A 27,160-nucleotide genomic window follows, 5' to 3' on the forward strand; every position below is an offset into this window, starting at 1 on the left:
TGCGTGGAGGCCCGTTTTCGTTTGCGCCTTTCCTCTCCTCCATTCCTCTTGCCATGTCTAGGCTTTACCAAGGTCAAACGGCTTCCCTCCCACAGCCGGTCCTGCTTTCAGCTACCCTTGGCCGGGAGCCTCACACAGCTCTGTGCGGCCCTCAGCCTGAAGACTTTCCTCCCCCTGGTTTTTTAATCAAGCAGTCTTTCAAAAGTGAATCCTTTTTGTCCTATGCTGGTTATTTCTATTTCTACTATTTTAGAAGAAAGCATTGACTCTTGAAAATAGAAAGTACAGGGGAGCACCTGGGTGGCTCAGTTGGTTGGTTAAGTGTCTGCCTTCGGCTCAGGTCATGATCCCAGCATCCTGGGATCGAGCTCCTCATCCGGCTCCCTGCTCAGTGAGAAGCCTGCTTCTCCCTCTCCCACTCCCCCTGCCTGTGTTCCTTCTCTTGCTGTGTCTCTGTCAAATAAATAAATAAAATATTAAAAAAAAAATAGAAAGTATGCATTGTTTATAGGTTAAAAGCCTGGGCAGGCAGGGCAAGGCCGCCTGCCTTGTAGGTGTCCTGCTCAGGAAGCCCCGAGTGTCCTCCCAACGTGACCACTCGCCCCAGCCTGGGTGGCCATTGTGGTCTCCTGGGGCCCATGCCAGACATTTGCTTCTCCACACTTGGAGGTTCTCTCCCTGAAGCCCTGAATGTTCAGATGGCGTACTGTCACCTCCCACTTCACAGATGGAACTGAGGCTTCAGAGGTGACATGGGAGGCCCCGCCTGTGCTCTTAACCTCCAGAGGGTTGTCTGTGCCCTGTGGCCAACCTTAGAGACACAGGGAGCCATGGCCTCTGCCTTGGCGGGCCAGCCCAGGTCCCACGGCTATGCTGGAGCTCCAGTCTCCCGTGTCCCTCCTCAGCATGCGGAGGAGAGAAGGGCTCGGTCCACGTCAGCTGCCTCCACCTCCTGCTAGAGGCCTGCCTGGGCGAATCAGCAGAGACGGTGGGCACACAGCCGACACGAGGCTCTAGCCCACTGGCAGCCTCCTTGGAAGTCTCAGTAGACCAGTCAGCTATAAGGCCAACTGATTATCTTAGACATTTTCTTCTGCACATACGTGATTAGGAGTTCTGGTGGGGTTTTTTTTTTGGTGGTATTTATTTATTTATTTATTTATTTAAAAGATTTTACTTATTTACTTGACAGAGATCCCAAGTAGGCAGAGAGGCTCGCAGAGGAAGCAGGCTCCCTGCTGAGCAGAGAGCCCGATGTGAGGCTCCATCCCAGGACCCCAGGACCATGACCTGAGCCAAAGGCAGAGGCTTTAACCCACTGAGTCACCCAGGCGCCCCTGTTGTTGTTTTTAAAAGAATTCAGAAAAGATGGGAGCACCTGGGTGGCTCACTTGGTTAAGCAACCAACTCTTGGTTGTAGCTCAGGTCATGTCTTGGGGTCGTGAGTTCGAAGCCCGCATTGGGCTCTGTGCTCAGTGGGCGGGGTGGGGGTTTCTGTTTCTCTGCCTTTCCCTATGCTCTTCCCCCCCAGCTCATGCTCTGTCTCTCTGAAATCACTACGTAAATCTTAAAAAAAAAAAAAAAAAAGAATAGAGAAAAGATGACGTGGTCCTTTATTTTTCTCTACATTTGCAAGTTTTCCCAGGAAGCGGGGGAAAAATGGTGCTGGGGGAGGGGCTGTGGGTTGAGAGACTCCCAGTAACGCCTGCGAGATGGTCAGGGATGTGCATGGCGTGTGGGCGCCGCGAGGGCCTGCGGCTGGGTTCCGAGGGACAGTGTGGGTGTGGCCTAATCTATGACATCACCACATTCCAGGTTGTCCAGCTCGTTCTGTATGTGGTCGATGTACTGATTGATCTCCTTCACCCGCCTGCGGTTCCTCATGATCTCATTCTTGTGGATCTAGGGGGGGAAGCCAAGCCCAGTCCTTAAGTCATAGAATTTGCTGATACTCTTTCCCTAAGTACAGTCTGGGGAAAAAGAAGTGTTCTTTGAAATCTGCACAGTTGCATACCTCGTTTACTTTAAAGTCTCTCCATTCTGCTCATCTCTGCTTTGAGGCAGGAGTTAGGGTGGGTTGGCGTGTGGGTTCTAGAGTCTGTCTTCAGTACGGAATTCTACCATCCTTAATTTGACTGTATTTCGTGTTGCCCAGAGTATATGCTCCCAGGGGAAGATGGCTACTTTCTCTCCGCTTATAGCTGGAGAAACGGATGCAGCCTCCTAGACCCTTCTAGACCAGGGTACCGCCCACTCACCGTGTCCACTAAGTGTGCACACCAAGAGTTGGTCCTGGTCACCAGCTCGTCTTCTCGATTGTCGATCTTTAGGAGGTGGATGTCATGTGACGCCCCAACAGCATTAACAATGGTGTCTTTGTCGACAAAAAGCTGGTGAGGAAGAAAGATCAAATGAGCGTTCGTGTCGTGTTCTCTGCCCTTGGGTACGCGGTCAGAGCTGAGGAGAAAGGGAACCAGCCAAGCGTCCCCTGGCTGGTGGAGGCAGCTGCCCGGCGGCCAGGGCAGCACCACCTTTGTGTCCTCCTTACAGCTCATCTTCCAAGGACACCTCCTCCCAGACCCCAGCTGTGACAAGCGCTATGGGAGGGGGCCCACCAAGGCACTGACTTTGACTGAGTACCAGACTAGTTGGGAATGTGTTTCCTTCAGGGAGGATGCGGTGGGGTGTTCAGAGGTGAGCTCTGTCTGCTCCCACAGTGGTTCTCTCTTGCTGCCGGCCAGGTGGGAAGCGTGAGGCTGGCTGAGGGTCTCGGGTCTCCTCTGAGGACAGAAGGCCCTGTGTATCCGTGGCTGCTCGCCCCGCCTTGTCTCTCCATCGCCCCTCACGTTAACCCACTTGCACTCGGATTATACTTGGGGTCTCCTGCCTTCTTGTTCCTGACTTTTTTTGCCTTGTAAAAAGTTGCTGAGAATGCCCACCCTCTACCAGGCCTGGCGGGCTGGTTCTAGTTGTCTATACTATGGCTGTCAGGTAGCTGGGACAGTTGGAAATCAAGTGGAATCATTTCCCAGAACAGGGCAAGGCTGCCGGAACACTTAGCAAGTGTGCTTATGCTTTTGAGGAAAGGCAAAGGACATGACTGTTCTCTGTTGTTGAGAGGACTGTAGATAAATACTTGGTTTTTTCCTTTAATATAGTAGTGGTTCACTTAATAGTCTCTAAAATATGTTCTGTGCGATCTTGAGATACTAATATATCTGCAAAAAAAAAACCCCAAAAATGTTTTCTTTGGGCTAAATACATTTGGGGAAGCCTAAGCCCCTTTTGAATTTTACAGGCCACAAACCAGAGAAGGCTCTGGAAACTAGAAATTCTTTTAACTTTCTCTCTCTTGATTTGCCAGTTTCTATGGCCACAGCCTTCTTTTCAGAGAAATGGCTATGAGTACCATGTGGGGTGATGGGTTTCCACAGAACTTCTTGCAGGGAAGGCAGGCTGGCTGACGCAGCTGATGGTAGCACAGCGTGCGAGAAATGGCAAGAAGTCATGGAGATCTTCCTGTGTGCGAGAGGGGCCAGGCCAGAGTCTGGGAAGGGCTCTAAGGTGTGTACAACCTGCCTGCCCCTGAGCTTCAGGCTTGGAGGTGAAGACACACCCCTTAAGACACATTTGTTTCAAAGCAACTTCTTGCAGGCGGAGGGAGGAGACACGACTTTTGTCACTTGAGCACAGTGTCTGGGGAATCACAGGTTCTCTCTGTGGCCTGGGGCTGAGTGGGGGCCCTGCCACTGCTGCTGGATGCTCACATGGATGCTCAGAGCATCCCGGGAGCAAGTCTGACCTCCTTGGCCCTCTGCATGTGGCAGCAGCTTGTCACAGCACCAGGCTCACTGCCCTTGGACACAGTGGAGGGGACTGGTGGCAGGCTGGCCGGCACACTGACCTTGCCACCAGTGGCTGTGGCTGCCAGCGCCGCTCCCGTCCCCTCCCTCCCTGGCAGCTCCCAGCTTCTTCCTTGAGCACCTGCCTTCTGCTTTTCCTTCCAGAGCACCCAAGGACTTCAAAAGACAACTTTGGCCAGAACAGTGACGAGAGCAGATCACAATCACTCGACTGAATGAGAGGAGTTTTAAAGAGATAAACAGTCTCCTCTTTGAGACATTTTTATCACGATCTGCTCCTTGATGATTAGATAAGAGAAACCTGGTTTTTTCCTTCACTGGGGGCCCTATTCACGCATCTGGACATCCCTGTCTTGCCACAGGCTCTGAGTCAAACTGCCTATGTTCAATCACAGCTCTGCCACTTACACGCTGTGTGTCTTTGTTCGGGTTACCCTCGTCTTTGTGCCTCAGGTTTCTCATCTGTAAAAGGGGACCATGATGGTAGGATTTTACTACGTGGATGTGAAAATTAAAAGAACAAATACGTGTCTGGTGTTTCTCAGACGGCTGGCCCTCTGGAGGCCCTCAGGAAATGCCAGCTCTTTGTTGTTAAAATTACTTCTTACAGTCAGGGCATCCTTTCCTCCACTGAGAGCAACATGCACCATTTTGTTGCTTAAATATAAGGAGAACTCAGGGCGTCTGGGTGGCTCTGTTGGTTAAGCGTCTGACTCTTGAGCTCAGCTTGGGTCTCGAGTTCAAGTCCTGTGTTGGGCTCCACGCTGGGCATGGAGCCTACTCAAAAAAACAACAACAACAACAAAAACTAGCTAAGGAGACCTAAGCCACAGTATCAAGGTCCTGGGGCTGTCTCTCGATGCGATTGCAGGCATTCCCCAAAAGACAGAGCTCACCCTGGCTGCAGAGGGCAGGCGTCCAGGAGACTCTACCGCCCGCCCCATGAGGCCTCAATGATGGCACTCGACAAGTAGTCCTGCTGGCAAGCCCAAGGCAGAGCCCCATTTACCCTAGTGCCTGGGGCTACCGGCAAACCCAGAACGCCAGCCTGTATGTAATCCACAGGGAGCGTCTACCATCTCAGGCTGGAGTTGATTCCAGACTCTGGTCCTCCCAAGCACGGTCACTTTTTGCGGCTTACCAAACTGAGCTGAGTCGCAGTCTTACCCAATTTTCCCATCCATAAACTGTGAATGATAACAATGCCACTTTTGTAGGATTCTTTGGGGACATAAAGAAGATCCTAGGTGAGCCTCAGGCTTCTGTAACCCGACAGTGAGCGGAGCTCCCTGTCACTGGCCACGGTGGCCAGCCCCCACTTAGTCGGCAGGTACTGAGCATTCCTGGAACCACAGGAACAGGTGTCACATGGCACCAGGCAGAGTCATCCTGGCAGGAGAGAGGGCTGGCCACTGGAAGCACCAGTCCAGCTTGCTTGTCTACAGCTGAGTTTCGGGGCCCGTATTTTTCTGTGTCCCAGTTATTAGGAAGGGATGTTTCAGTCCCGTGCCCACTGAGTGTCACGCACCTGGGAGGCGTGTGGCGAGGGAGCTCCGTGACCCCTCAGTGGTACCCCTGGGGGATAACAGAGTGGGCTCTTGCAGGCGGCCTTATTTTAGGGCTCAGGGGAAGTGACATCTCCTTGGGTCTGGTCGGCAGCAGCATATGGCAGGGATTTAGGGAGGGAGGGCCAGCAACATGGCAGGCCTGCCTGCATGCTGCTGCCCCAGGCGTCTGTCTCAGCCTTCCCCACCCCCGAAGCTGTGGGAGTCAGACTGCTTGTCCCTTCCACGGAACTTAGCCAGCATCTGACAAAGCACGGCTTCAAGAACTCAGGGTACTTCTACTGGGCTGTGGCTATGTGGCGCAAGGGACATGGCGGTGAAGAGTCCATCCCTGCCTTCCCCGTGAGTCTGGATTCACAGTGAATAGTCACATAAGCAAATCCACACACACACACATAGCCTGAACCCATGATAAGGGCTGTGACAGCAATAAACAGAGTGTGTGATAGACAGTGAGTGGCTTTCCAGGAAAGCGATGCGGGAAGGCCTCTCCGAGGAGCTGCCGTTGGAGCAGAGAGCTGAATGAGGACAAGCCAGACACCCAGAGGCCTGAGGGAAGGGCATGTCTGCCGGGTAGACTATCGAATGAAGGGAGCAAGCCTGGGAGCTTGCAGAATGGCTCTGAGGCTGGGTGAGGGGCGAGGGGGCTGAGGCAGGCAGGCCAGGCACGAGGGTCTGGTGGACTATGGTAAAGTGAAGTGCTTGTTCCAAGGCTCATGGGAGGCCATTACCATGTGCGGTGCACAAGCACAGAATGGTGAGGTTTGGGTTTTCTAAGGATCTCTGGCTGCTGTGTGGAGAACACCCTGTAGGAAACTACCATGGAGGTGAGAGAAGCTGAGAAACGGGGAGTGAGATGAATGATAAAGGAAAGAAAGCAGGCTCCCGACAAGGATCTTGTCTGTGTCCCTCCCACAGACGTAACACAGAGCAGCCACTGGACCCCAACACAAGACCCGGACAGCCTCCCGGGTGAGCTCAGGTGCTCAGGCTAACGGCTGATGCGGGACTGCCCATCATTGGACAGGCAGCAGAAGGCAGCTCAGAGATGGTGCCTGGGCCTTCCAACACCTAGTAGTGTGGCCCACCAGACCCAAGGGTGAGGAAGACCTGCCTGTGAAACCTCAGAACTTTACCTCTAGCTGCAACTGCCTCTCTCAGAAACTTCCAGAAGCCCCCCAGAAATGACCTTCTGGAAACCAACTTGTTGGCAAGTTGAAAGCATTTAACTATCATGAGCTCCTCTTTAGCTGCTCTGCACTGAGTGCCCACCAGGTGTTTTATTTGCTGGCCTACTTATCGGCCAACCACCCTGCAAAGTTATCGTTATGGTCCCTTTTGCAGGTGAGGAAACAGGCTCTAGCAGGATTGAAGGCTTAGGGAGCCACAGATGGCAAGGGGTCGGCGCTGTGGCTGCGGGTCTGGCTCCCAAACTGACCTTACTCGAGTTGGGCCCGCCTCGCGCCCAACCCCACCCACTGCCCTCGGCCCCGCCCACCAGACCCGAGCCCCGCCCACAGTGCTCACTGCGCGCAAGTTATCTGGCAGGTCTTCGTCCAGCTCGCCCTTTAGGATCTTCTCCAGAGTATTGATGGAGATCTCCAGGAGCTTCTCGTGGTGGTGGTTCTCCAGGTCCCGGCACTGGGCCATCGTGCAGTCAAGTTAAGCAAAGGCCGGAGGCGGAGCAGGCCAGGCACCTCTGCAGACCCGCAGAGGGCCGGGCCATTTCCTCCAGACAAGAACAGACTTTGCGGGCGCCTGGGTGGCTCAGTGGGTTAAGCCGCTGCCTTCGGCTCAGGTCATGATCTCAGGGTCCTGGGATCGAGTCCCACATCGGGCTCTCTGCTCAGCAGGGAGCCTGCTTCCTCCTCTCTCTCTCTCTGCCTGCCTCTCTGCCTACTCATGATCTGTCTGTCAAATAAATAAATAAAATCTTTAAAAAAAAAAAAAAAAAAAAAAAAGAACAGACTTTGCCAGGTGGAAGGGCACCCCTGGAGGTGCCGGTTCTTCACCACCTTCACAGCCGGTCCTACACATGCATGAAATCCCCGTGCCAAAACAAACATAGAACACACACACACTCACGCAGTCATCACTACTGCCTCTTGGTGCTGGGTCTCCTCAGAACTCCTCTATCTTCCCTATCTCTCCCTCCCACCACTTCTGGACTGGACGGGGCAAGCCAAGTTCTGGTCTCCCCATTCTAGCCCTTTCCCCCACAGCAGCCAGTGAGCTCTTAACCATGTAGCTAGACAACCTCATCCTTCCCATGCTCATGGCTCTCCAGGAGCTTCCCACTCTATCGCCACCTCTCTTGGAACTGAATCTCTCTCAGAGCCTCAGGGCCTTTGCACAGGCTGCCTCTTCTGCCTGGAATGTCCTCCCCACTTTTCTGCCTTGTACTTCTGGCCCACACTCAGGGGCCCTCAGGGAGGCTTCCGGGCCCCCAGCCTCTGCTTACTTCCTGCCTCCCTAACTTCTGTCTCCTTGCAGGACTGTAGGCCCAGGAAGGCAGAACCAGGAGGTTACTTCTGGGGTAGGGCACAGCAGTTTGTGTGGCACATCATTCCCCATGGCAGTGCCCTGAATTCAGGTAGCAGAAGGGTTGGTCATGCCCGAAACACTGGCTCCTAATCCTGACATTTAACCTGACAATCTCATTATAAAGGATTTGTCAGTGTCTGCAACGTGGGTGTGGCCCCACTCCCAGGGCGTGTGTACTCGCAACACAGGAGGCAGGCAGGGATTCTGGGGTGCGGTCCCCCTGTGAACATCACTCATCTGAGAACAAATATGCCAGGGCTTCTACTGCAAACCAGGCCCCCTGCAGCAACTCGGCTAGGCATCCAAACCTTTACTCTAACAAGGCACCATTGTTCTGAGGGTCAGGGAAACTCCCTCAGACCCTGCAGAACATTCTTTAACATTCCAAATCGTTGCCAAATCTCCATCTTTTTTGTTGTTGTTATTAAGATTTTATTTATTTATTTGACAGACAGAGATCACAGGCAGAGAGGCAGACAGAGAGAGAGAAGAGGAAGCAGGCTCCCTGCTGAGCAGAGAACCCAAAGTGGGGTTCGATCCCAGGACCCTGGGATCATGACCTGAGCCTAAAGCAGAGACTTTAACCCACTGAGCCATCCAGGTGCCCAAAATCTCCATCTTTTGAAGTCAAGCTTCTTCCTTGGTGAGAAATGGGAGGTTTTACATTCCTCTAATCTCAAAGGTGGAGAGTCCCACTAAATGTTATCCTGTGGTGGGCTTGATGGCACCCTGATGCAAGCAGAGATCTTTCTGTACATGAAACTGGGGCTCGGGTATTTCTGGTAAAGAGTGAAATACGACTATAAAATGCTGACTTTTCACTATCTCTGACAACCTATTTAGGGCACTGGTGGCAGTGGAGGTGGGGGGATAGGTGTGACCCAAAGGTGGCCACCTAGAAGGGGACTACACTTACTTGCATCTTGCTTAGTTCATGAAAGAGCTGTACTCTTCTCTGCCTTTTATTAAAAATACCAGCGCCAGCGTGCTTGGGTGACTCAGGTCATGATTCCATGATTCCTGGGACAGAGCCCCGTGTCATGTTCCCTGCTCAGTGAGGAGTATGCTTCTTCTCCCTCTGGTCCTCCCTCACCCTGCTCCTGCTCTCTCTCTGAAATAAATGAATAAAATCTTTAAAAAAAAAAAATGCAAGTGCCCCTCCTCTGGTTCCCCTGGAGGCAGGAGCAGCACTGATGGGGGCCAGGAGCACCTCCCCATGGGGGTCATCAAGGAAAGGATATAGGCTCTGGACATTTTCAATAAAGAGTGCCACCAAGTCCATGATGTTCCTTTCAAACATGTTTATGGTCTCCTGGAAATGACAGAGAACACAGTTAACATGAATATTTAGACATGAACTCGACTGACCTGGCATCAGAGCAAAAGGCTGATCTGTAAAACTTAGCAGGTGACTCCTCCAATCCCAGACCTTCAGGGTAAAGACCAACTACCTTGACCTTCCCAGGTAGAGGTCTACAAACTGGGCCCCTCTCCTGACCTCTTTCTCACAGCTGTGTTCCTCTCCAGCCACTTCAGCTTACTCACCATCCCCTGAAAGTTTAATGCAAAGCTTTCTTTAGGTCTTTGCACGTGCTGGTCCCTCTGTCAGGAATGCTCATCCTGGTCTTTCCCTCCCACAACCCTCACATACACACATGGAGTTAACCCCCTTCCTCTGGGCCTCTCGGTGGCATCTGTCCATCACCTCCAGAGAAACAGGGGAGAAAGTCGCTAAGAGCCAGACTGCTGCTTGGGTCACTATTCCAGCTCCAGCACTGTGTCTAACTTCCTGGGGCCTCAACATCCTCATCTATGAAATGGGTTTTCTTTGTAATACCTGTCTTGTGGAATTGTGTTGAAATTTAAAGGAGTTACTTCACATGAAATGCCTTGCAAGGTGCCTCACTAATGCTGGCTGTGACCCCTGACCTCTCACCAGAAGCATACAGCTGCGTGTCTGGCTTCTACCTTCCCCCGATGCACCCCCCCATTGCTGCATCCCAGCACTGAGCTGGAAACCCAGGGCCTAAATGGGACTTGAGTGAGAGAACCATGGGAGATGTGCTGGTAAGGCCTGCTCTCCTGTGACCATCCCCCCAGGACGGGTCATGCCCCAGATCGACTACAGACTCCCCGGGGCCGCAGGGGTGCCGAGGGCACCGGGAGTCTACCCGAGTCTGAGGACTGTCTCCAGACCGAGCTGCACATTTTTGCAACGTGTGTAAACACGGTCGTAATGAATAAACATTGAGTCGTTGAAAAGCAGGAGTGCACCTGACAGCTTTCGGGCTGCTGGTGATACCAGTATGCCAGAGCATGCACGCACAGGTTCCGGGGAACTTCTGGGTGTCAGAAAGGGGCTGTCCCCTCAGGGAGAGGTCGGGAGCCGCTGCCTGAGCCTCCCCAATGCTCCTTGAGTGGCCTTCTGCTGCACTCAAGCCTTCGCCAGCAGGAAGCCAGCATCTGCCATGTGCTGTGACGGGGAGATCTATCCATGTCTGAGCTGTCACTTGACATGTGAGGGATTGATTAGGCGCTATCTCTTGGCCCAGCCACAGCAGCCTCCAATGAGGTTCGATTCATCACAGCCCTTCAGACTCCCAGCCTCGCCTGCTTTGTGAACACACGAGTCACCAGGGCTGTAAGAAATTCTAGCGAGCGGTGCTCTGGGCTTCCCCAACTTAGTATTGAATTGCAGGCTCATCGCCCAACCCTGAAATGCAGCAAACGCAGGCCGCAATGCGGAGGAGGCTTTGTTCCGTCCTAGCGCAGGGGCTGGGGGGGCACTTTGTTTTTCAAGCACCCAGACAGCTGCTTGGGTCTAATAAAAAAAAACCCTCTCCCCGCTGAGGCTCTGGATTCTTCCAGGATAAGGGTACATTCCTGAGGAATGAGCTAACCTCTCATGCGGCACAAGAATCACTTACGCTCTGAATGACTGAAATATATTAAAGCAAACACAGGCCTGATGAGCGAAGAAGGCTTTAGTCAGCCGTACTCAGTCACACGGGCGTTTCCAGCAAAGGAAGGCCCCAGGAAGGCTCTGGCTCGAGTGCCGTTTTGCAGCTGAATTACTGTGTTCTGTTTCCCGGGGGCCCGGCCTCACCTCCAGCTGCTCTACCAACTGCATCTCCAGCGTCATGAGCACGTTGAACAGCTCTGTGATGTCCTCGCCATATTCCACTATCCTCACCTCGATATTGGTCAGGTCGGACTCCTCTCGAATGGCATTTAGACTCTAGAAACAAAAGCCTGTGCTTTAGGAATCCATGACCCCGTGTAATTAGTTAATGACAGGCAACGGTTGGCTTTGTGGCTAAGAACTTAGACCCTGGGTTTGGACTGTCCGAGTTCAAGTGTCAGCGAGTCACTTGTCAGCTTCGTGGGCTTGTGGAAGCTACTTAAACTCCCTTTGCCTGGAGGTGGTTAGAGCAGATGCTAGCACTGGTTAGTGAGGGCTCAATCCACATTAGTTCTGGTTTTCACTAGAGATGGCTGGGCTAGGTGAGAGGAGCAATGGTTTCAGAATCAAGTGAACCTGAACTTGAGTCCTGTCTGGGTCACTTATTAGAAGTGTGACCTCGAGTGTGCACCCTTCATTCTCGAAGCTTTGGTTTCCTCATGTAAAGGGGGTGAGAAGTGTGTGTGTCACAAAGTCCTGGCGATTAGGTAGTATATGTGAGCTCTTGACTCATAGCAGGGGCTTGGCGAACAGAGTCTCCAATAAAAGGTCTACAGCAGGCAGAGGTAGGGAGACACACTGGAAAAAGGTCCAGTCCTTAGGAAACCAGTTGGGCTCACAGAGCACCCCAGAGCTGGACTGTTTGGAATGAGAGAATGCTCACAGGCTGGAAAGCACCCTGGGTTTCAATCACTAACAAACGTCCTGGGGACTTGGCCACCAGATGCATCGTCAACTTGTTTCTGTTGCTATATAGTATTAGTTGGAAAGGAAGAAAGAGGAACTTGGCACAATTCAATGTGATGAATGATATTTATAATAATGGCTACCCTGTATGGAGAAAAATCAGATTCAATCCCTACCCTGAAACTTACATAAAAACAAATTGCCCTCAGAGTGAAGATCTAAATGTATAAAGAAAAGCCATAAAAGTCCTAGAAGGAAACATGGGTGTGTTTTTATAAATAATTTCAGAGTGGAAAAGTCCCTTTTAAGTATAACCAAAAAAACAAACTTGATATGTTATACTACATGAACATTTTAGAAATTCTGAATGGCAGGGGTGCCACAGTGGGTTAAGCCTCTGCCTTCGGCTCAGGTAATGATATCAGGGTCCTGGGATCGATCCCCACATCAGGCTCTCTGCTCAGCGGGGAGCCTGCTTCCCCCGCCCCTCTCTGTGCCTACTTGTGATCTCTTTCTGTCAAATAAATAAATAAAATATTTTTTTTTAAAAGGAAATTCTGAATGGCAAAAGCACCACAGACAGAAAAATGACAAGAAGAACCACAAAGTGGGAAATATATTTGCAAGTCATTGCACTGACCCAGGGCTAACTTCTCAGTCTATAAAGAGCTCCTATAAAGTAATGATTTTTTTTTTTTAAAGGGAGATATAGACAAAAAACAAAATAGAAAAAAATGAGTTAGGACATATTGTAAGAACAAAGAGTTCACAGAATAAGAAGTACAAATGGTTATGAAACATGCAATGTTTACCCTCACTTAAGAGAAAAAAACACACCCCAAGTGTGCCAGATTGGCAAAGACAAGAAGCCTGGGGACACTGGTCTGACAAGGAGCAGGCAGGCTTCCTACAGCTTCCGTGGAGCGCACCTGAGCCAAAACCAGCAGAGGTAGCCACGCACAGTTCTACTTCCAGGACCTCGTCCTACAGATGAAACCTGCACCGATTTACCCACTGCGACACTGGCGGGAAAAGATCGGAAAAAAATTAACTGTCCGTCAATAGGGCTGGCTTAATCACGGCTCAACCATGCAATGAGAGATTTTATAACTACTAAAAAAAAGGAAACAACTCAAGTTTTGGAAGGATCTCTAAGAGGCAGAACAGTGCATAAAGTGCAGAACACAGCGCATGCTACACTTTCATTCTGCATGGTGCACGGACGCACACGCACGCATGCGCACACAGCAACTGGAGGCCAACGCCGGCACTTGCCCGTCTACAGTAGTCATTCTGCGCCCGTACGAACTGCGAATGTCCTATGTGTCCTGACTCTCGACTGCCCTGAGTGCTGGTCACAGTTCCGCCCTGACTCTCCGCTGGTCTCCCCACCATAGTTCCAGGAGGCAGTTACCCCTATTTCTCTAATGAGGATATGGGGGCTAGCAGAGGGTCACCAGCGAGGGGGCCACATGAGCACTCTGTCCACCTGCCCGCTGACCCCAAGCTGTGCCCCACTGGGCACTGGGAGAGCTCTGGGCTTGTGGGGGGGTGGGTGAAGGGAGGACAGAACAAGCTCAGAGAGGTCCTGTGAGGAAACTCCCAGGCCGGGGTCTCAGGCTCATGGAGTCCTGTGAGCTTCTAAGCTAGCAAGGGGGCTCAGCTTGGGCTGAACATGGGAGGAACCTGGGGAGCTTGGGAAAATCCCATTGCTGGGTGGGGACATCTGCCCCTTGCCGCGTCCCTGCAGAGTCTGGTGTGCCGGCTGCATGACACCACTGCTCTCGGTTCTAGGAAAGGAGTGCTAAAGGTAGTTTGCCCATCCCAGGCGGACTTTGCTGGTGTTGCCATGATGGGGGCCGTGGGGACCCGTGCCTTAGAAGCAGGGGGAGCTGGCGTGCTCGGAAGACCTCCACCCTGGACACCAGGGAGTCAGGCTTGGCGCCAGCAGGAGCACTGAAAGTAGCCTGGCCCATGTCGTCTTCCACAGGAGAGGGCGGCCCAGGCCTGGGCTTCCGGAGGAGCCAGCTGGCTGGCATCCAGACCTCCCAAATCCAGTGGCTTCGGGAACCAGAGAAATGTCAGGGAGGATATGCAGGACAGGGACAGGGGGGCCTGGAAATGTGGCTTGTCCAGAGGGGACAACAGCCACTGAGGCCCTGCTGACAACTGTCTCCAGAGAAGCTGGCAACCACAATTTTTCTGTGAAATCTTCCCGTTTGGAATGTCAGCAGAATGTTCAAAACGTTTTAAAACCCTCTGCAGGCCAAACAAAACACACACGTGAGCCAAATGTGTTCCTCTGCTGCCAGGCTTGTACTTGGGGTTGAACGCAGTAACACTCTCCCCATACACTGAGGAGGAGGGTCTCGAGGCTTAAATCACATGGAATGTGAGGTTATTGGCGAGGCCAACCATATAAGAACATGGACGGTAGAGCAAGGAGGTGAGGAGGGCAGGCAAGCATTCAGGAGCCCATCGCCAGCCCCCTTATGTCTGAACGTACCTTATCAGGGGGTTTTGCTTGACTTTAAGAGTTCCCAACCAGGAGTGGCTCCCTGGGTTCCTTCAAGCCCCTGATGTTGCAGGCAAGTGCTCACAGACTTGGTGTGCGGGGACAATTTTTTTTAAATAATTTTTTAAAAGGTTTTATTTATTTGACAGACAGAGATCACAAGTAGGCAGAGGGGCAGGCAGAGAGAGAGAGAGAGAGAGGAGGAAGCAGGCTTCCTGGTGAGCAGGGAGCCTGATGTGGGGCTTGATCCCAGGACCCTAAGATCATGACTTGAGCTGAAGGCAGAGGCTTAACCCACTGAGCCACCCAGGCGCCCCTTTAATAATTTTTTAAAAACATATTTAGAGAGAGAGAGTGAGCAAGAGAGAGCATGAGAGGGCAGAGGAAAAGGGAGAAGCAGACTCCCCATTGAGCAGGGAGCCTGATGCAGGGCTCCATCCCCGGACATATCCTGACCTGAGCCAAAGGCAGCCGCTTAACCAACTGAGCCACCCAGGCATCACTGCATGGACAGTTTTCAGAGGAAAAGGAATGTCCATAACTTTTAGAGACTTGGGAAGATCTGTGATTTAGAACAAGAATTGGTCTTTAAAAATAATGCTAACTAGGGGTGCCTGGGTGGTTCAGTTGGTTAACCGGCTGCCTTTGGCTTGGGTCATGATCCTGGGGTCCTGACATCAAGCCCCACATTGGGCTCCCAGCTCAGAGGGGAGTCTGCTTGTCCCTCTCCCTCTGCCTGCTGCTCCCCTGCTTGTGTTTGTGCACACACACTCTCTCAGGAAAATAAATAAATCTTCTAAAATAAAAATAAATAAATAAAAATAATGCTAACTAGGGGTGCCTGGGTGGCTCAGTTGGTTAAGTGTCTGATTCGACTTCTGCTCAGGTTATGATCTCAGCGTGGTGAGATTGAACCCAGCGTGGGGCTCTGTATTGGTGGGCGTGAAGACTACTTAAGCTTCTCTCCCTCCCTCTCCTTCCACCCCTCCACCCCACACACACTTGTGTGTGCTGGCTCGCTCTCTAAAATAATTCCAATACTGACTAAAAGAAACATGTCCCACCAAGCACACATGGCCAATGCTTGGGCTCGGCCAAGTGGCCTGGGATCAGCAGGTCCAAAACACCTGGGCCTGCTTCCTCAGCTGGGATGCCCTTCCTCCACCATCCCCGGCCCATTTCTCTTTGTCCTGTGAGCCTCAGCCTGATCAAGCCTATTGGCTCCCTGCTACAGTGGGGAGGGCCTGGGTCTGCACCCTGTGCTAGCTGGGAGTTCGCTAAGGGCAGGAACCATGTCCAGAAGGGGCCAGCTTCCCAGGACTAGGCACTGGGATGGGGCTCAGAAAATGTCTGCTAAATGAATGAATGAACAAAAGAGCAGTCGTATTGTCATTGTAACAGGAGTGGCAACAATAATACCATTATTAACAGTAATGAGGACTCTACCTTGAACCCCAGGTGTGTTTTAGGTGGAGGCCCACAGGCCTCACCCGGGGCTCAGCCCTGGCGTGCTGATGGAGCTGTGGCTGGTGGTGCCAGTGGAAGGCCAAACTTGCCTCTGCCACTGAGTTGTGTGACTGCTGGCAAATGGGGACAATGACCATGGGTCATAGGGGTCGTCAGAGGTAGATGGTGTGTATCCCCAGCAGTGGGGCCAGGCCGAGGGGTGGGGTCAGCATCTGGAGCAGAAGGCAGGGGGAGGACAGGGCAGGGCAGAGCCTACCAGCAAGTGCTTCTCCTCGAACTCGGCAATCCTGTGTTTGCCCTGCTCCTGGTTTTCCTGGATGGCCTCCTTGACACACTCATTGAAGGTGTCAAGCTCCAATTTCCGCTTCTCCTGCTGTTTCAGGCCATATTCAAAAATGTTCAGGCAGATGATGACGAATTTGTCCTTATAGGTGAGTGGCTGCTAAGGAGAGTGGCTGGCTGTCTTGGGGGCAAGGTTGCCGGCGGGGTGTAAGATGGAGGTGGTGGTAGCTCCTGGCACGGAGGTGGGAGTTGACATTCGGAGTCTACCGTGGTGCTAGGGCTCCAACCTGAAGGATTCAGGAATGGGACTGGCCTCAGGAAAGGAAGCAGGGGCCATGGGATGGGGGGGTGGGGAACTACAGAGCAGAAGAGAGGGGGACCTCAAAGGGCCGGGAGCCCAGGGGGAGCCAGCCCCAGCCAGGGAGCTGAGTGGTGTGTAGCTCTGTTTTCTGGTGTGTTTTCCAGGGGGCAGCTTTGTTGGAGGCCTGTCTTTGTGCTCACCTGCTGCAGGCGGGCTGAGGGAGCCTGCAGAGGTCAGGGAACTACAGGCTTGAAGCAGAGAGATCCAGGTTCAAGGCCCAGCTCTGCTGCTGCTTCTCCCTGCCCAGCTGCTTCACCTGGCCCCGGGCCTCAGCGTCCTCACCTGCAGCATGGAGTCCTTGAGGTCAGAGGTCAGGCAGGCTCAACAGCCCAGATGGGAGCCCAGCTGGCCCAGCTCACCTAGCTGATGGACGGTACAGCCCAGCTGGGAAACCATCTGTCACCTTCTGCTTAGCCTCACCCTTTCTAAAATGCTGGGTTTTTAAGAGAGAGTTTCTTTCTACCCAGGGATGGTGCCATTATCTTGCCCGTAGCCATGATGACAAGTGCCAGTCACATTCTCTGGGCTCCACACACACTTGTGTGCATGGAAATGATGCAGGCTCTTAGCCCCATTGACAAGGGCTTGAATCCCAGCTTCTAACTGCATGACCTTGGACAAATCACCCTTTCCAAGTCTAGCTTTCCCGACTATAAAATGGGATTCATCACAGGACCCATCCAGTGGGCAGCTGGGAAATTATAAACTTGGTATGCAAAGCACACAGCAGAAGCAACTAAAAACAGGTCCTGTGGCTTAGTGCCACAGACACACTCTTCAATTTTCCCTCTTGGACAACCTGGCTTGCGGAGCACAGCAGACCCTGTGCCATGCCAGTCAGAGACTCAGTGTGTCCCCTGAAATCTAGACAGCCCTTCCCCCAGGCTGAGCAGAAGGGGACCTGCCCCTTGGCGGTGTGGGGCCCAGGTTCTGTCAGAGGCGGCGGCCATGAACTTGGAAGGATATCCCTGCAGGAGCTCGCCAACGCCAGGCAGGTAGGCCAGCTTGTTGCCTTCTACGTCCTCGGTGTACATGCTGTCAAACAGGAAGGAGCCATTCAGGTGCTCGACGAACGCGGCCTATGGTCAGAAACAGAGGGCTTGGAGGACTCAAACTCATCTCACAGGCCCTGGCGAGGGCTTAGTGGGCCAGGCCCCGCCCTGGTCACCAGGGTCACTGGACACAGTGTGGAGAGTGGAGGAGGGGATGCTCCTCTGGGGCTTCAGCCATCAAAGAAGGCAGGGAAGGGCATGCTGGGCCAGAGGCTAGCACGTGCAAAGGTCCTGAGGCATCAACTGAAGGTGGCACGTGGCTCAGTATGGCTGGAGGAACGGGCCTGGGGCTGTGCTGAGGAAGGACTCAAACCTTCCTGGCTGCCAGGGAACTACCCAATGGGTTTAAGAAAAGGAACTGGTCTATCAGCTCCTTTCCCCAGCCCTCAGGCTGGAACCCGGGCCGCCAGTGAGGAGATGAGGCAGGTGGAGTCCAGGTCGAGCTGGAGCTGGCTCCAGGGGCAGGTGGCAAGCAGAGCAAGGTGGGGACAGGGCGCTGGCCTGTGGATGACAGACACTCTCCATGGGAGCGAGGAGAGGCAGCCCGGCATACGTTCTCTGTCAAGACAAGTTTCCGGGGCCTGGACCCTGCAGACGTTCATCACATCAGGCCCATGAGCCGTGGCCAGCATCCTGGAGCCAGGGCAGAGGGAGGCAGGAGACAGGAGGCAGGTGGCAGTCCCCCCTCCCCCAGCAGAGTACCTTGTGCTTCTCCAGCTCCACCTGCCAGGCTAGCTCATCATCCAGCCGGGCCTGAATCAGGTTCTCTCGGTGCTTCAGCTCGTCGATGCTATACTGGTGCTTGCTCTCTGCCAGCTCTTTCTGAGGGGGGAACGGGGAGCAGCACTGTTCCCGGGGCATGTTCAGGCCCTCCCGGCCACGCCGGCCTCTGCCATCCTGCAGCCCCTCTGGCATGGCTGGGGTGTGGACAGCCCCCAGTAAGACTGTGTGCGCAAGAATGGCTTCCTTCTTCAAGGCCTTTTCCAAGTATTCTGAGGTTAAGGGAAATTAGGGAAGGACCCGGAAGATGGGGGAAAGCAGCACAGGCAGACAGAGGATCTGCGGGACATGTCCTGGGGCAGGGGCCACAGGCCACAGTGACATGTGCCCCCGGCTCTCCATAGGGAGTGTTCTGGCTCTGGGATTCACCATGGGGGAGAGAGGTCAAATGAGTTACCCAAGTCATAGGCCTGGGGACAAGGGCCTCTGTGTCTTGCCCTCTTGGCTCTCCTCCTACCCCTCCTGCTCATCCCCCTGTAGCCACCAGGGACTGCTGGTCCTAGGGCTCAGTCCTCCCCCTTGGCTTACTCTACACATCCCAGGTGATCTCACCAGCACTAAGGCACGAAGCACAAGCACGTCTGATTGTTCCTTCCTCAAATGACACTCTGCTCTTTACCTTCAGCCCAGATCCTACCTCTGAGAGCCAGATGGAGCTTCTGAAGCCTTCTCTGCTCCGGCTGCCCCAAGAGCACTGCTGACTCACCATGTCCAAGATGGACCTCTATCCTCCCATGGTCCCACGGGGTGGGCAGCCCCCAAGCATCCAGCACCCCAGCCAGAGACCCAGGAGACCTCCTGGACCCTTCCCTGCCCATCAGACCCTGGCTGCACCCGGGCCTGTCCCTACTAGCTCCTGATCACGTCTCCCCATCTTCTCTGGCCAGGACCCCTGCCTTAGCCTCCTTGCCGGCCTCCCCTGAGCACCTAGTCTGCAAAGTCCCCCCAGAGAGCCAGAGCCATTCTGTGCAATGCAAACCCCATCTTGTCAGTCAGTCCCCTGCTTCCCTGGTAGGCCTTCCTCTTGGGCATAGGGTGATGACATGCTCCTGCCGTGGCCTGCAAGGCCCCACCTGCCGCCATCTCTCACTCCTGAACACCAGGTCAGTATAGGGATCATTGTAGTTTTGTGCCGTAATTTGGGCCTTGGCTGCAAAGGGCTTATATTGCAGAGCTGAAATCCTTCTAAAGATCTGCTATTTGGGGGCGCCTGGGTGGCCCAGTCAGTTAAGCGTCTGCCTTCAGCTCAGGTCATAATCCCAGGGTCCTGGGGTTGAGCCCAACATAGCACAGGCTCCCCTCTCACCAGGGAGTCTGCTTCGCCTCTGCCTCTCCCCACCCCCACCATCATGTGTGCACTTTCTCGCTCTCTCTCAAATAAATAAAATCTTTTTTTAAAAATGTTATTCATTGAGTTGCATGTTTATATTGTTTTCTTATGTATTGATACTTTAATAAGGAAATTTAGATTTTTAAAATTCTCTAGTATCTGACCCCTCTTCTCCTTTCCATTTCCCCAGCCCTGCCCTCTGCCTTTCTGCTTCCCTTCCCCCTGTCCCACATCTCTCCGGCCCCCATTCTCCACACCAGTCACTGGATCCCTGAACTGCTGACTACATCAGGAATTCTGCTGAAAATGCTCAGGGTTCCCCACAGGCCTCCACCTTTGCCTGGATTAGTCCAAAACCCCAACATGGCCCCACTCCCCCCACCCACCCACAAAGCAGCACAAGCTCACAGCTCCTGCCCATACTGTGTGCTTTGTGGGGACTGTCCTCTGTTCCCCCGCATTGAGTGGAGGACCTGCCTTCAGGTACAGTCCAGGGCCTCAACTGAAAAGTGGCTTATGAAACCAGGGCCTTCTGGAAGGTCCAGTGAAGGCCTATGAAAAAGGGGGAGCCCTCCAGGAGAGCTCCACAGAGCAGAGAGGCACCTCAAGAGCCTGCTCTTAGACCTCTGTCCTCCCACAGTCCCGCTGAGGGGAGCGGCACGCCAGCCATCCAGCACCCCAGCTGGAGACCCAGAGACGTCCTGGCCCCTCTCCTGCATGGCCTAGGTCTGGGCTCAGCTGTTCTGGGGCCCAAGCCCTACAGCACCAAGAGGCCAGGGGCTCGGGGCTGGTTGCAGCTGGCCTCAGGGCAGACAGTCAAGTGACATGGGAGTTCCAGGTGTCCCTGCTTTGCAGACCTCTGCTCTGATACCCTCTGACTTATTATTTATCTTGATGCTTCTAGCCAAGTCTCAGAATTGTGAAAGGAGCCTTTGTTTCCTTGCTGCACAGTGGGAATGCCCAGACTCGGCTGTCTGCCCTTTATGGAAACTTCTGGGGACTGGGGAGAGAATGCCTTTGGAACTATGCTATGTTAGGCTGTCCCCTGGTCCTACAATGAGCTTTGAAACACACCCCAACAGCTCTCTGGCCTATTGCAAGCACTGGACCCCAGTCTGACCTTCAAGTTATTGTCTAAATGAAAAACAAAACACCAAACTTGAGAGTTTTAGAGTTCAAGCCTCAGGTTCTGGTACTGTCATGGGACAAGAGAAAGGCATGGTCTGATGACGGGCAGCTCTCTGACCCCACCCCATCTCTGTGGATCTTCCAGAAGGTTCTGGCAAACAGTGGGCCCCACACTTGGAAGGTGGCCCCGTTCACCTAGGCGCTGTGCTCTGCTCTGGGGCCCAGGCCGGGCAGGGTCAGCCCTAAGACCCGTGGGCTGGTCTTCCTCCCCGCTCCTGCTAGGCTCTCCCAGGTGCTCCCCATCACCTGAGTGCCCCCTAGGCATGGGCTCGAGCTGGGAGACCCCGAGGGAGACACTTGCCATGTGGTCATCGATGCGCCGGAAGTCCAGGTACACGAGGTCAGGAAGGTAGGCACAGATGAACATCTTGTAATCCTCTGACTCTGCGATGGGGTTCCCAGAGAGGCTGAGCGAGCGCAGGTCCTTGAACCGCCGCAGGTAGATGATCTGGGGAGAAGGAGGGAGAGCAACCCATTTTCCCGGCGGCCGCAAAATGGAAACCAGCCCCGCCAGCCTCTCCCCTCGGCTCTCTGCCTGAGTCCGCAGCCTGGCCATGACACTGTCGGTGGTGGGTGGAGAGACAAGCAAGGAGCAGGCTGGGGGTTCCAGGCTGGACAGCTGTCTGGATCAGCAGACCTGGGTTCAAAGACTGGCTGTGGGACCTTGGGCAAGTTGCCTTGTGGCTGTGAGCCTCCGTTTCCTCATCTGTAATATGGGTACAAGGATGTGTTCTGTGTGTCACAGGTATGGAGGGACCAAAGGAAATGAGCTCCAGAAATAGCCCCTGGAGTGGCCTCTCACCCACTCTGTAAATGGTGGTGGTTACTACTGTTTGCTCAGGGTAGGCGTGCCTTTTCCCTTATAAACCGTGTGCCAGGGCCAGATCGTTAAAATAAATGGAATCCCGTTTCTAGTAACCTTGGATTAAGTGGATAACAGAGGGACACTTGCCACCTGCCATTTATTCTTCCCATATTTTATTTTAGTAAGGCAGGGAAAGTCAACAACATAGCCAGTGTTTCCCTTGGCAGGATCTTCTGAACGACCAGATGCTGTACTATGCAAAAGAATAAACCTAGCATGCTTTTTGGAAGGAATTTCTCTCAGTCCTGTGTTTATTTGTTCCACAAACTCTATTAAGCTCCTAACAGGCCTCAGGCATGCGCTAGGCCTTGGGGACACGGTGGGAACAAAGCTCACGCCGTCCCTTCCCTTGTACCAAGGGCTTACTTTCAAGGGGCAGGGAAACGGAATGGTTTAGAGAGCAAATAAAATCATTACCATTTGGGGGTAAGTGTTATAAGAATATATACATGGAATATGAGGGAACATACCAGTCAAGGGACCCAGAGGTCTCCGAGAGCGGAGGAGAATGTGGCCCAGCCCCGGCTCACCTGTTCTGGGGGCGTGCAGTGGGGTCACCTTGCCTTCCCCCATATCGCCAATGCCCCAGGCTGATGCTGGCTTCTTGTCACCTCGTGTCTTGATTATGTGGATGTGTGCTGGGCTCCCCCAAAGGGACCAGACCTTGTTTATCTCTGTACCCTTGAGCTCAGGCCCAAGACCCCATATCCAAATAGATCCTCATCTCAGGAAATGTTTAATAAGAGAGTGTAGAGGGGCACCTGGGTAGCTCAGTGGGTTAAAGCCTCTGCCTTCGGCTTGGGTCATGATCCCAGGGTCCTGGGATTGAGCCCCGCATCAGGCTCTCTGCTCAGCAGGGAGCCTGTTCCTTTTCTCTCTCTCTCTGCCTGCCTCTCTGTCTACTTGTGATCTCTGTCAAATAAATTTAAAAAAAAAAAAAAAAAAAAGAGTGTGGGGCTCAGGGGAAGAGGGAGAGAGGTGCGACCTGGCCTCCACCAGTGGGCTAAGTGTGGGTTAAACTTGGTGTTTAAACATGATCCAATGTCTGGTGGCAGAGTCTGGATTTCTGGCTTTTCTAGAAGGGGGTGATCTAGAAGGCTAAGTCTACATTTCCCCTGGCCATAGATCCCCCTCCCCCATCCCCAGTTGCTCAGATGCTCTAGAGAGCCCAGCCCTGTCCCCTGCCCCAGGCTGGAAGGTCAGCAGGAGCAGCAAGGGCGGCAGCTGCAGTCCCAGGCCGAGAACTCACATTCATCATGTTACCGATCTGGTTGTTGCCCAGTGACAGCACCTGCAGCTTGACCAGGGCGTCCAGGGAGTCAATCTTGGTGATCCGGTTGTTGAACAGGCTCAGGTCCTCCAGGTTTACCAGCGTGTCCAGCCCCTCGATGGCCTCGATGTTGTTGAAGGACAGGTCTGGAAGGAAGAGGGCTGTGAGGGCCCAGTGGGTGGACTGTCTTGAAACCAACACGTCAGAGCTACTCACACTCTGGGGGACAGCACGAAGGCAACAGGCCAATCACAGACTCACTGTGTGACAGCTTACGGTTTTCTAGAAGCTGTGCCTGGATTCTTTCCTGTGGTCTCAAACTATTACTGCCTTCTCCCATCCTGCCACTTGTCTTCCTGCCTGGGTACATGAGGGCAAAGGCTCCTGTCTGTGCTCTGGGCTTGTTCCAGGATGGAAATGACGAATGGCAGGTCCAAAATGGTGCATCTTGGAGTGGAAGGAGTCTGCTGGGAGGGCCTCCTTCCCTCACTGCTATGGGCATTTTACGAATAATGCCACCTGGGGTGCCTGGCTGGCACAGTCGGTGAAGCAGTCGGTTCAGCCTCAGGCTAATGGTTTTGGCTCAGGTCATGACCTTGGGTTGTAGATCGAGCCCTGCATCAGGCTCTGTGCTCAGCGGAGTCTGCTGGAGATTCTCTATCCCTCACTGCCCCCACTCCGAGCCCCAAAGGAGACACTAGGCCCTCTCTAGCACGAACTGGTGTGAAAGCAGTATGTGGCCAGAGATGGCACTGAACTGGGATCTGCCATATGCCAAGGCCACCCACTCCCTTTCCCACCACGTAGCCAGTTTTCTGTTCTTCAGAACTGCATGGGAACTGGCTGTGTGCTGTGTTTGACAAGGAGGCTGGAGAAAGGGGGAGGGAGGCCGTGAAATGCAGTGCTTGCCCATATCTGTGGTGTATATCCCCCCCATCGTGTCTGATTTCAAGCTAGCAGCCCGCTGTCCCAACATCTCTTTGGGACAAGATGTGCATACTCAGCTTTGGAGGGCCCATGCTAGCTGGTTCCAGGAAGCCTCAGCCCTGGGACAGCTGACGCGGTGGGCCACCAGCAGGCATGAGGTGGGGGCTGCCGAACCCTGGGGACACCATCTCCCCACTCCCCTGCACCCCAGGGCCCAGGTCTTCCTGGTTGTCATGCGGTCCCTGGGTGACTGGGGCTATGGCCAGACAAAGGCCAGCTTCTGACTCTTTGAGGAGGATAACCTGACATTTTACCAGAAATTTCCCCTCTGCCCTCTCACGCCCATGGAAGCCTGGGTATCCCAGGAGTGTCTCATGGGGACCTGTGGCACTGGTTTGATGGCAGCTGGATCTAGAAGCTCTCACCTAAAAGCCTGCCGTTGAGACACCCGGAAGCTGGCAGGCCTTCCAGAGGGGGCATGGCTCAGGGTCTGCACTGACCCAGCACCTTCTCCCCTTCATCTCCTATAGAGACAAGGACTCTTGGCAATGCAGGTGGACCGCCATGCCCAGACTTGGCATTGATGGGTGCTAGGGTACCAGCAGGGCTCACCTGGGGCAAAAGACCCGGCTATGGGCCACCTCTGCTGCCTGTAGCCTCCCAGCGTCTGCAGCTGCAAATGTGACAACATGATCCTGTCTGTGGGGCTGCTGTGAGCTGGGGACTGTCAGAACCACCATAGCTAAGAGTCTTTAGGCAAATCCAGAGTTGCCAATGATGGGGAGCAGCCTGACAGGGGGAGCGCGGGCTCTGAGGTCAGGCACATGCGGGCTTGCATGCCCCCTCTGCTGGAGGGCAAGTGCCTCGGTCTCGCAGAGCGTCACCTCTTCTTCTGCACATCAGGATTTTAACAACCCCTGGTAGGATTGCTGTGAGGGCAACATCAGCCCACAGTGTAAAGAGCTTCCCAATCAGCCCCCTCTCCTTGTTCATCAAAACCCTGTGAGGCCAGGGTGCCTGGGTGGCTCAGTGGGTTAAGCCTCTGCCTTCAGCTCAGGTCATGATCTCAGAGTCCTGGGATCAAGCCCCACATCGGGCGCTCTGCTCAGCAGGGACCCTGCTTCCCCACCCCCCACCCCCCGCCACCACTTTCTACCTGCCTCTCTGCCTACTTATGATCTCTGTCTGTCAAATAAGTAAATAAAATTTTAAAACAAAACAAACCCCCCGTGAGGTGTTAGCCATGTGGGCTCGAGCTCTAGAGTCAGCCTGAGAGAGCTCGGCTGGGAGCCTGATGCCTCCACTCATCCCAGTGACCTCGGTTGGCCCATAATTGTTTCTGGTTTGCTCTAGGTGCCCTGGCTGCCAGGGCCCACTGAATCTAGAATAACTAGGGGGAGTCCAAGGCTGCTCCCCTGACCCTCTCCCAGTTGGGATGGTGGGTCAGAATATTCTGGCTTGGCATGTCCAAGCACATCTTTGCTGGCTCTGCCCAGCCAAGGCCTCAGGCTTTTAAAAAGAGTAGCTTTCTTGTTCCCAGTAGACAGACCTTCTACTGTACCCGGCTGATGCTTGGTGGCCAGAGGAAAATCACTGGTGAGGCAATAACCTTGGCCGGGCAGTCACCTTGGATTAGCATGGGCAGGAGGGGTCCTTACCCAGCCAGACCAGGTGTACGAGATGCTCCAGGCCCTCGATCTTCTCAATGATGTTGTTGTCCAGCTGTAGCTTCCTCAAGTTCTCAAACTGCCAGAGGCTGTCTATGCGGAGGATGTCTGAAACAATTGGAGAAGGTGCCTTGGCTGTTTCCAGCCTCCAGTGAGGGTAGATTTCAGTGCCAGCCTGCTAGCACTGCTAATGCTAATGCCGATGCTAACCATACAACCCAGGAGTCTCTCTTCGTGCACAGAGGGCAGTGATCAGGGTTACCCCTGGGGACCGAAAGACCTAGAGGGTAGGGGGAAGTGTAGGGGGGACCTTGGGAAGGTTGGATGGACTTGCCCGGGCCATGGGACCCAGTCACGCTGCCTCTAGTGCCCAGCTGGGGTGTTGCCCAGGAGGCTCTAACACCTTGGCACACAGTGCCCTGCCTCCCACAGTGTGACAAATAGAATCAAGGCTGCGGGGAGACTGCCTGTACCACGCACCCCTTGTGCGCTGTTGGTGAGGGTGGCAGCCAACTAGTTCAGCCAACTAGTTCATTTTGAAGGGCAGTTTGGCCAAGTTTCCTGAAATATGTAACATCTGTGCCCTTTGACCCTGCAAAATTTCTCTATTTGGAATCTGTCTGTAAAGACACATTTGTGTACACTGCCCAAAGAAAGACCTATAGGCACACAAGAGGCAGAAAGACGGGGGGACCCCAAATGTCCCTACATGGGGAATGGGAGAAATCACCCATACAGCAGATAGGTGGGATCCTGATGTCACTGAAACACCTGACCTCTGGTCCCTAAAGACCAGCTTCAGAGGGACACTGCCAACTCGTGCCTTTTGCTCCTCAAGCCAGGCCGAGTTCAGCTTCTGATACTGACAGCCAGAGGCGTTCTGAATTAGCCTTAAGTACAAACACTACGTTACGTAAACTTCTAGATGCCTAAATTTATTCCCAGTTTTTCCTAGAAGCCTCAACACCCCCATTGTTTATCTGCCCCCTTTTTTCTCTCTTTGCCTCTGTAATGATTTCTAAAACTTAAAAAATTAGAATATGCTTATGAAAAGCACTGAAATAATACAGAAGTGAAAGGGGTAAAAGAAAAAAGTACATTTACTGACCACACATTCGGGGCAGCGGTTTCAATATTCATTCGGAGAGGCAGGGTTTAACCATGGTGTTGTGAGGACCTGGGGGAGGCTGGGCAATGCCCCTGGCTGCCCTCCCCAAGCCGTGTCTCGGTGGGCGTGGGTGGACAGCATTACTCTGACCCAAGGCCCTGTGTCTGCCAGGTTCCTGGGGCCAAGCAAGAATGGTGTCTGCTCCCAGCAATCTGAGGTCAGATTTCCCAGGAGGATACCAGCCACCATCTCCACCTATGCTCTCAGATACCTCCCATCCTGGTATGGATATTCCAGGAGCCTTTCTGGTCCTGGTCGTAGACCGACAGTTCTTGGCTGTGGCTGACTTCCCACAGCTCCCATACTCTGGGTGCTCTGCCTTGCTAGCTTTTCCCAGGGCATCGGCAATTCACGTGGAAAAGCCACAACAACACAACAAAACCCAGGAGGTATCTGAGAGCTCTAAGTGAGGTACCAGCATACCAGGATTGCCCAGAGAGTCCATTTA

General features: G+C 53.5%; 1 protein-coding gene across 2 annotated transcripts in view; it reads right to left on the reverse strand.

Annotated features, from left to right (window-relative positions):
- Window positions 1–1,510: 1,510 nt before the first annotated feature.
- The window catches only part of DRC3 (dynein regulatory complex subunit 3), a 31,296-nt gene continuing 5,646 nt past the window's right edge, over window positions 1,511–27,160 (reverse strand). The window contains exons 3-13 of one of the 2 annotated variants that reach the window (XM_059379090.1): window positions 25,536–25,652; window positions 22,930–23,096; window positions 21,117–21,263; window positions 18,220–18,339; window positions 17,432–17,544; window positions 16,079–16,253; window positions 11,079–11,210; window positions 9,214–9,284; window positions 6,956–7,079; window positions 2,259–2,390; window positions 1,511–1,902 (exon numbers count right to left, since the gene is read on the reverse strand). In XM_059379090.1, the coding sequence (XP_059235073.1) occupies window positions 1,789–1,902; window positions 2,259–2,390; window positions 6,956–7,079; window positions 9,214–9,284; window positions 11,079–11,210; window positions 16,079–16,253; window positions 17,432–17,544; window positions 18,220–18,339; window positions 21,117–21,263; window positions 22,930–23,096; window positions 25,536–25,652 (1,412 nt within the window). In that variant the 3' untranslated portion in view covers window positions 1,511–1,788. Of the gene's footprint in view, window positions 1,903–2,258; window positions 2,391–6,955; window positions 7,080–8,515; window positions 9,285–11,078; window positions 11,211–16,078; window positions 16,254–17,431; window positions 17,545–18,219; window positions 18,340–21,116; window positions 21,264–22,929; window positions 23,097–25,535; window positions 25,653–27,160 lie in introns of those variants that run through there. The other variant, XM_059379089.1, reaches the window with a different exon arrangement.

The sequence above is a fragment of the Mustela nigripes genome, chromosome 16 (assembly GCF_022355385.1).
Source record: "Mustela nigripes isolate SB6536 chromosome 16, MUSNIG.SB6536, whole genome shotgun sequence".
NCBI classification, from domain to species: Eukaryota; Metazoa; Chordata; class Mammalia; order Carnivora; family Mustelidae; genus Mustela; species Mustela nigripes.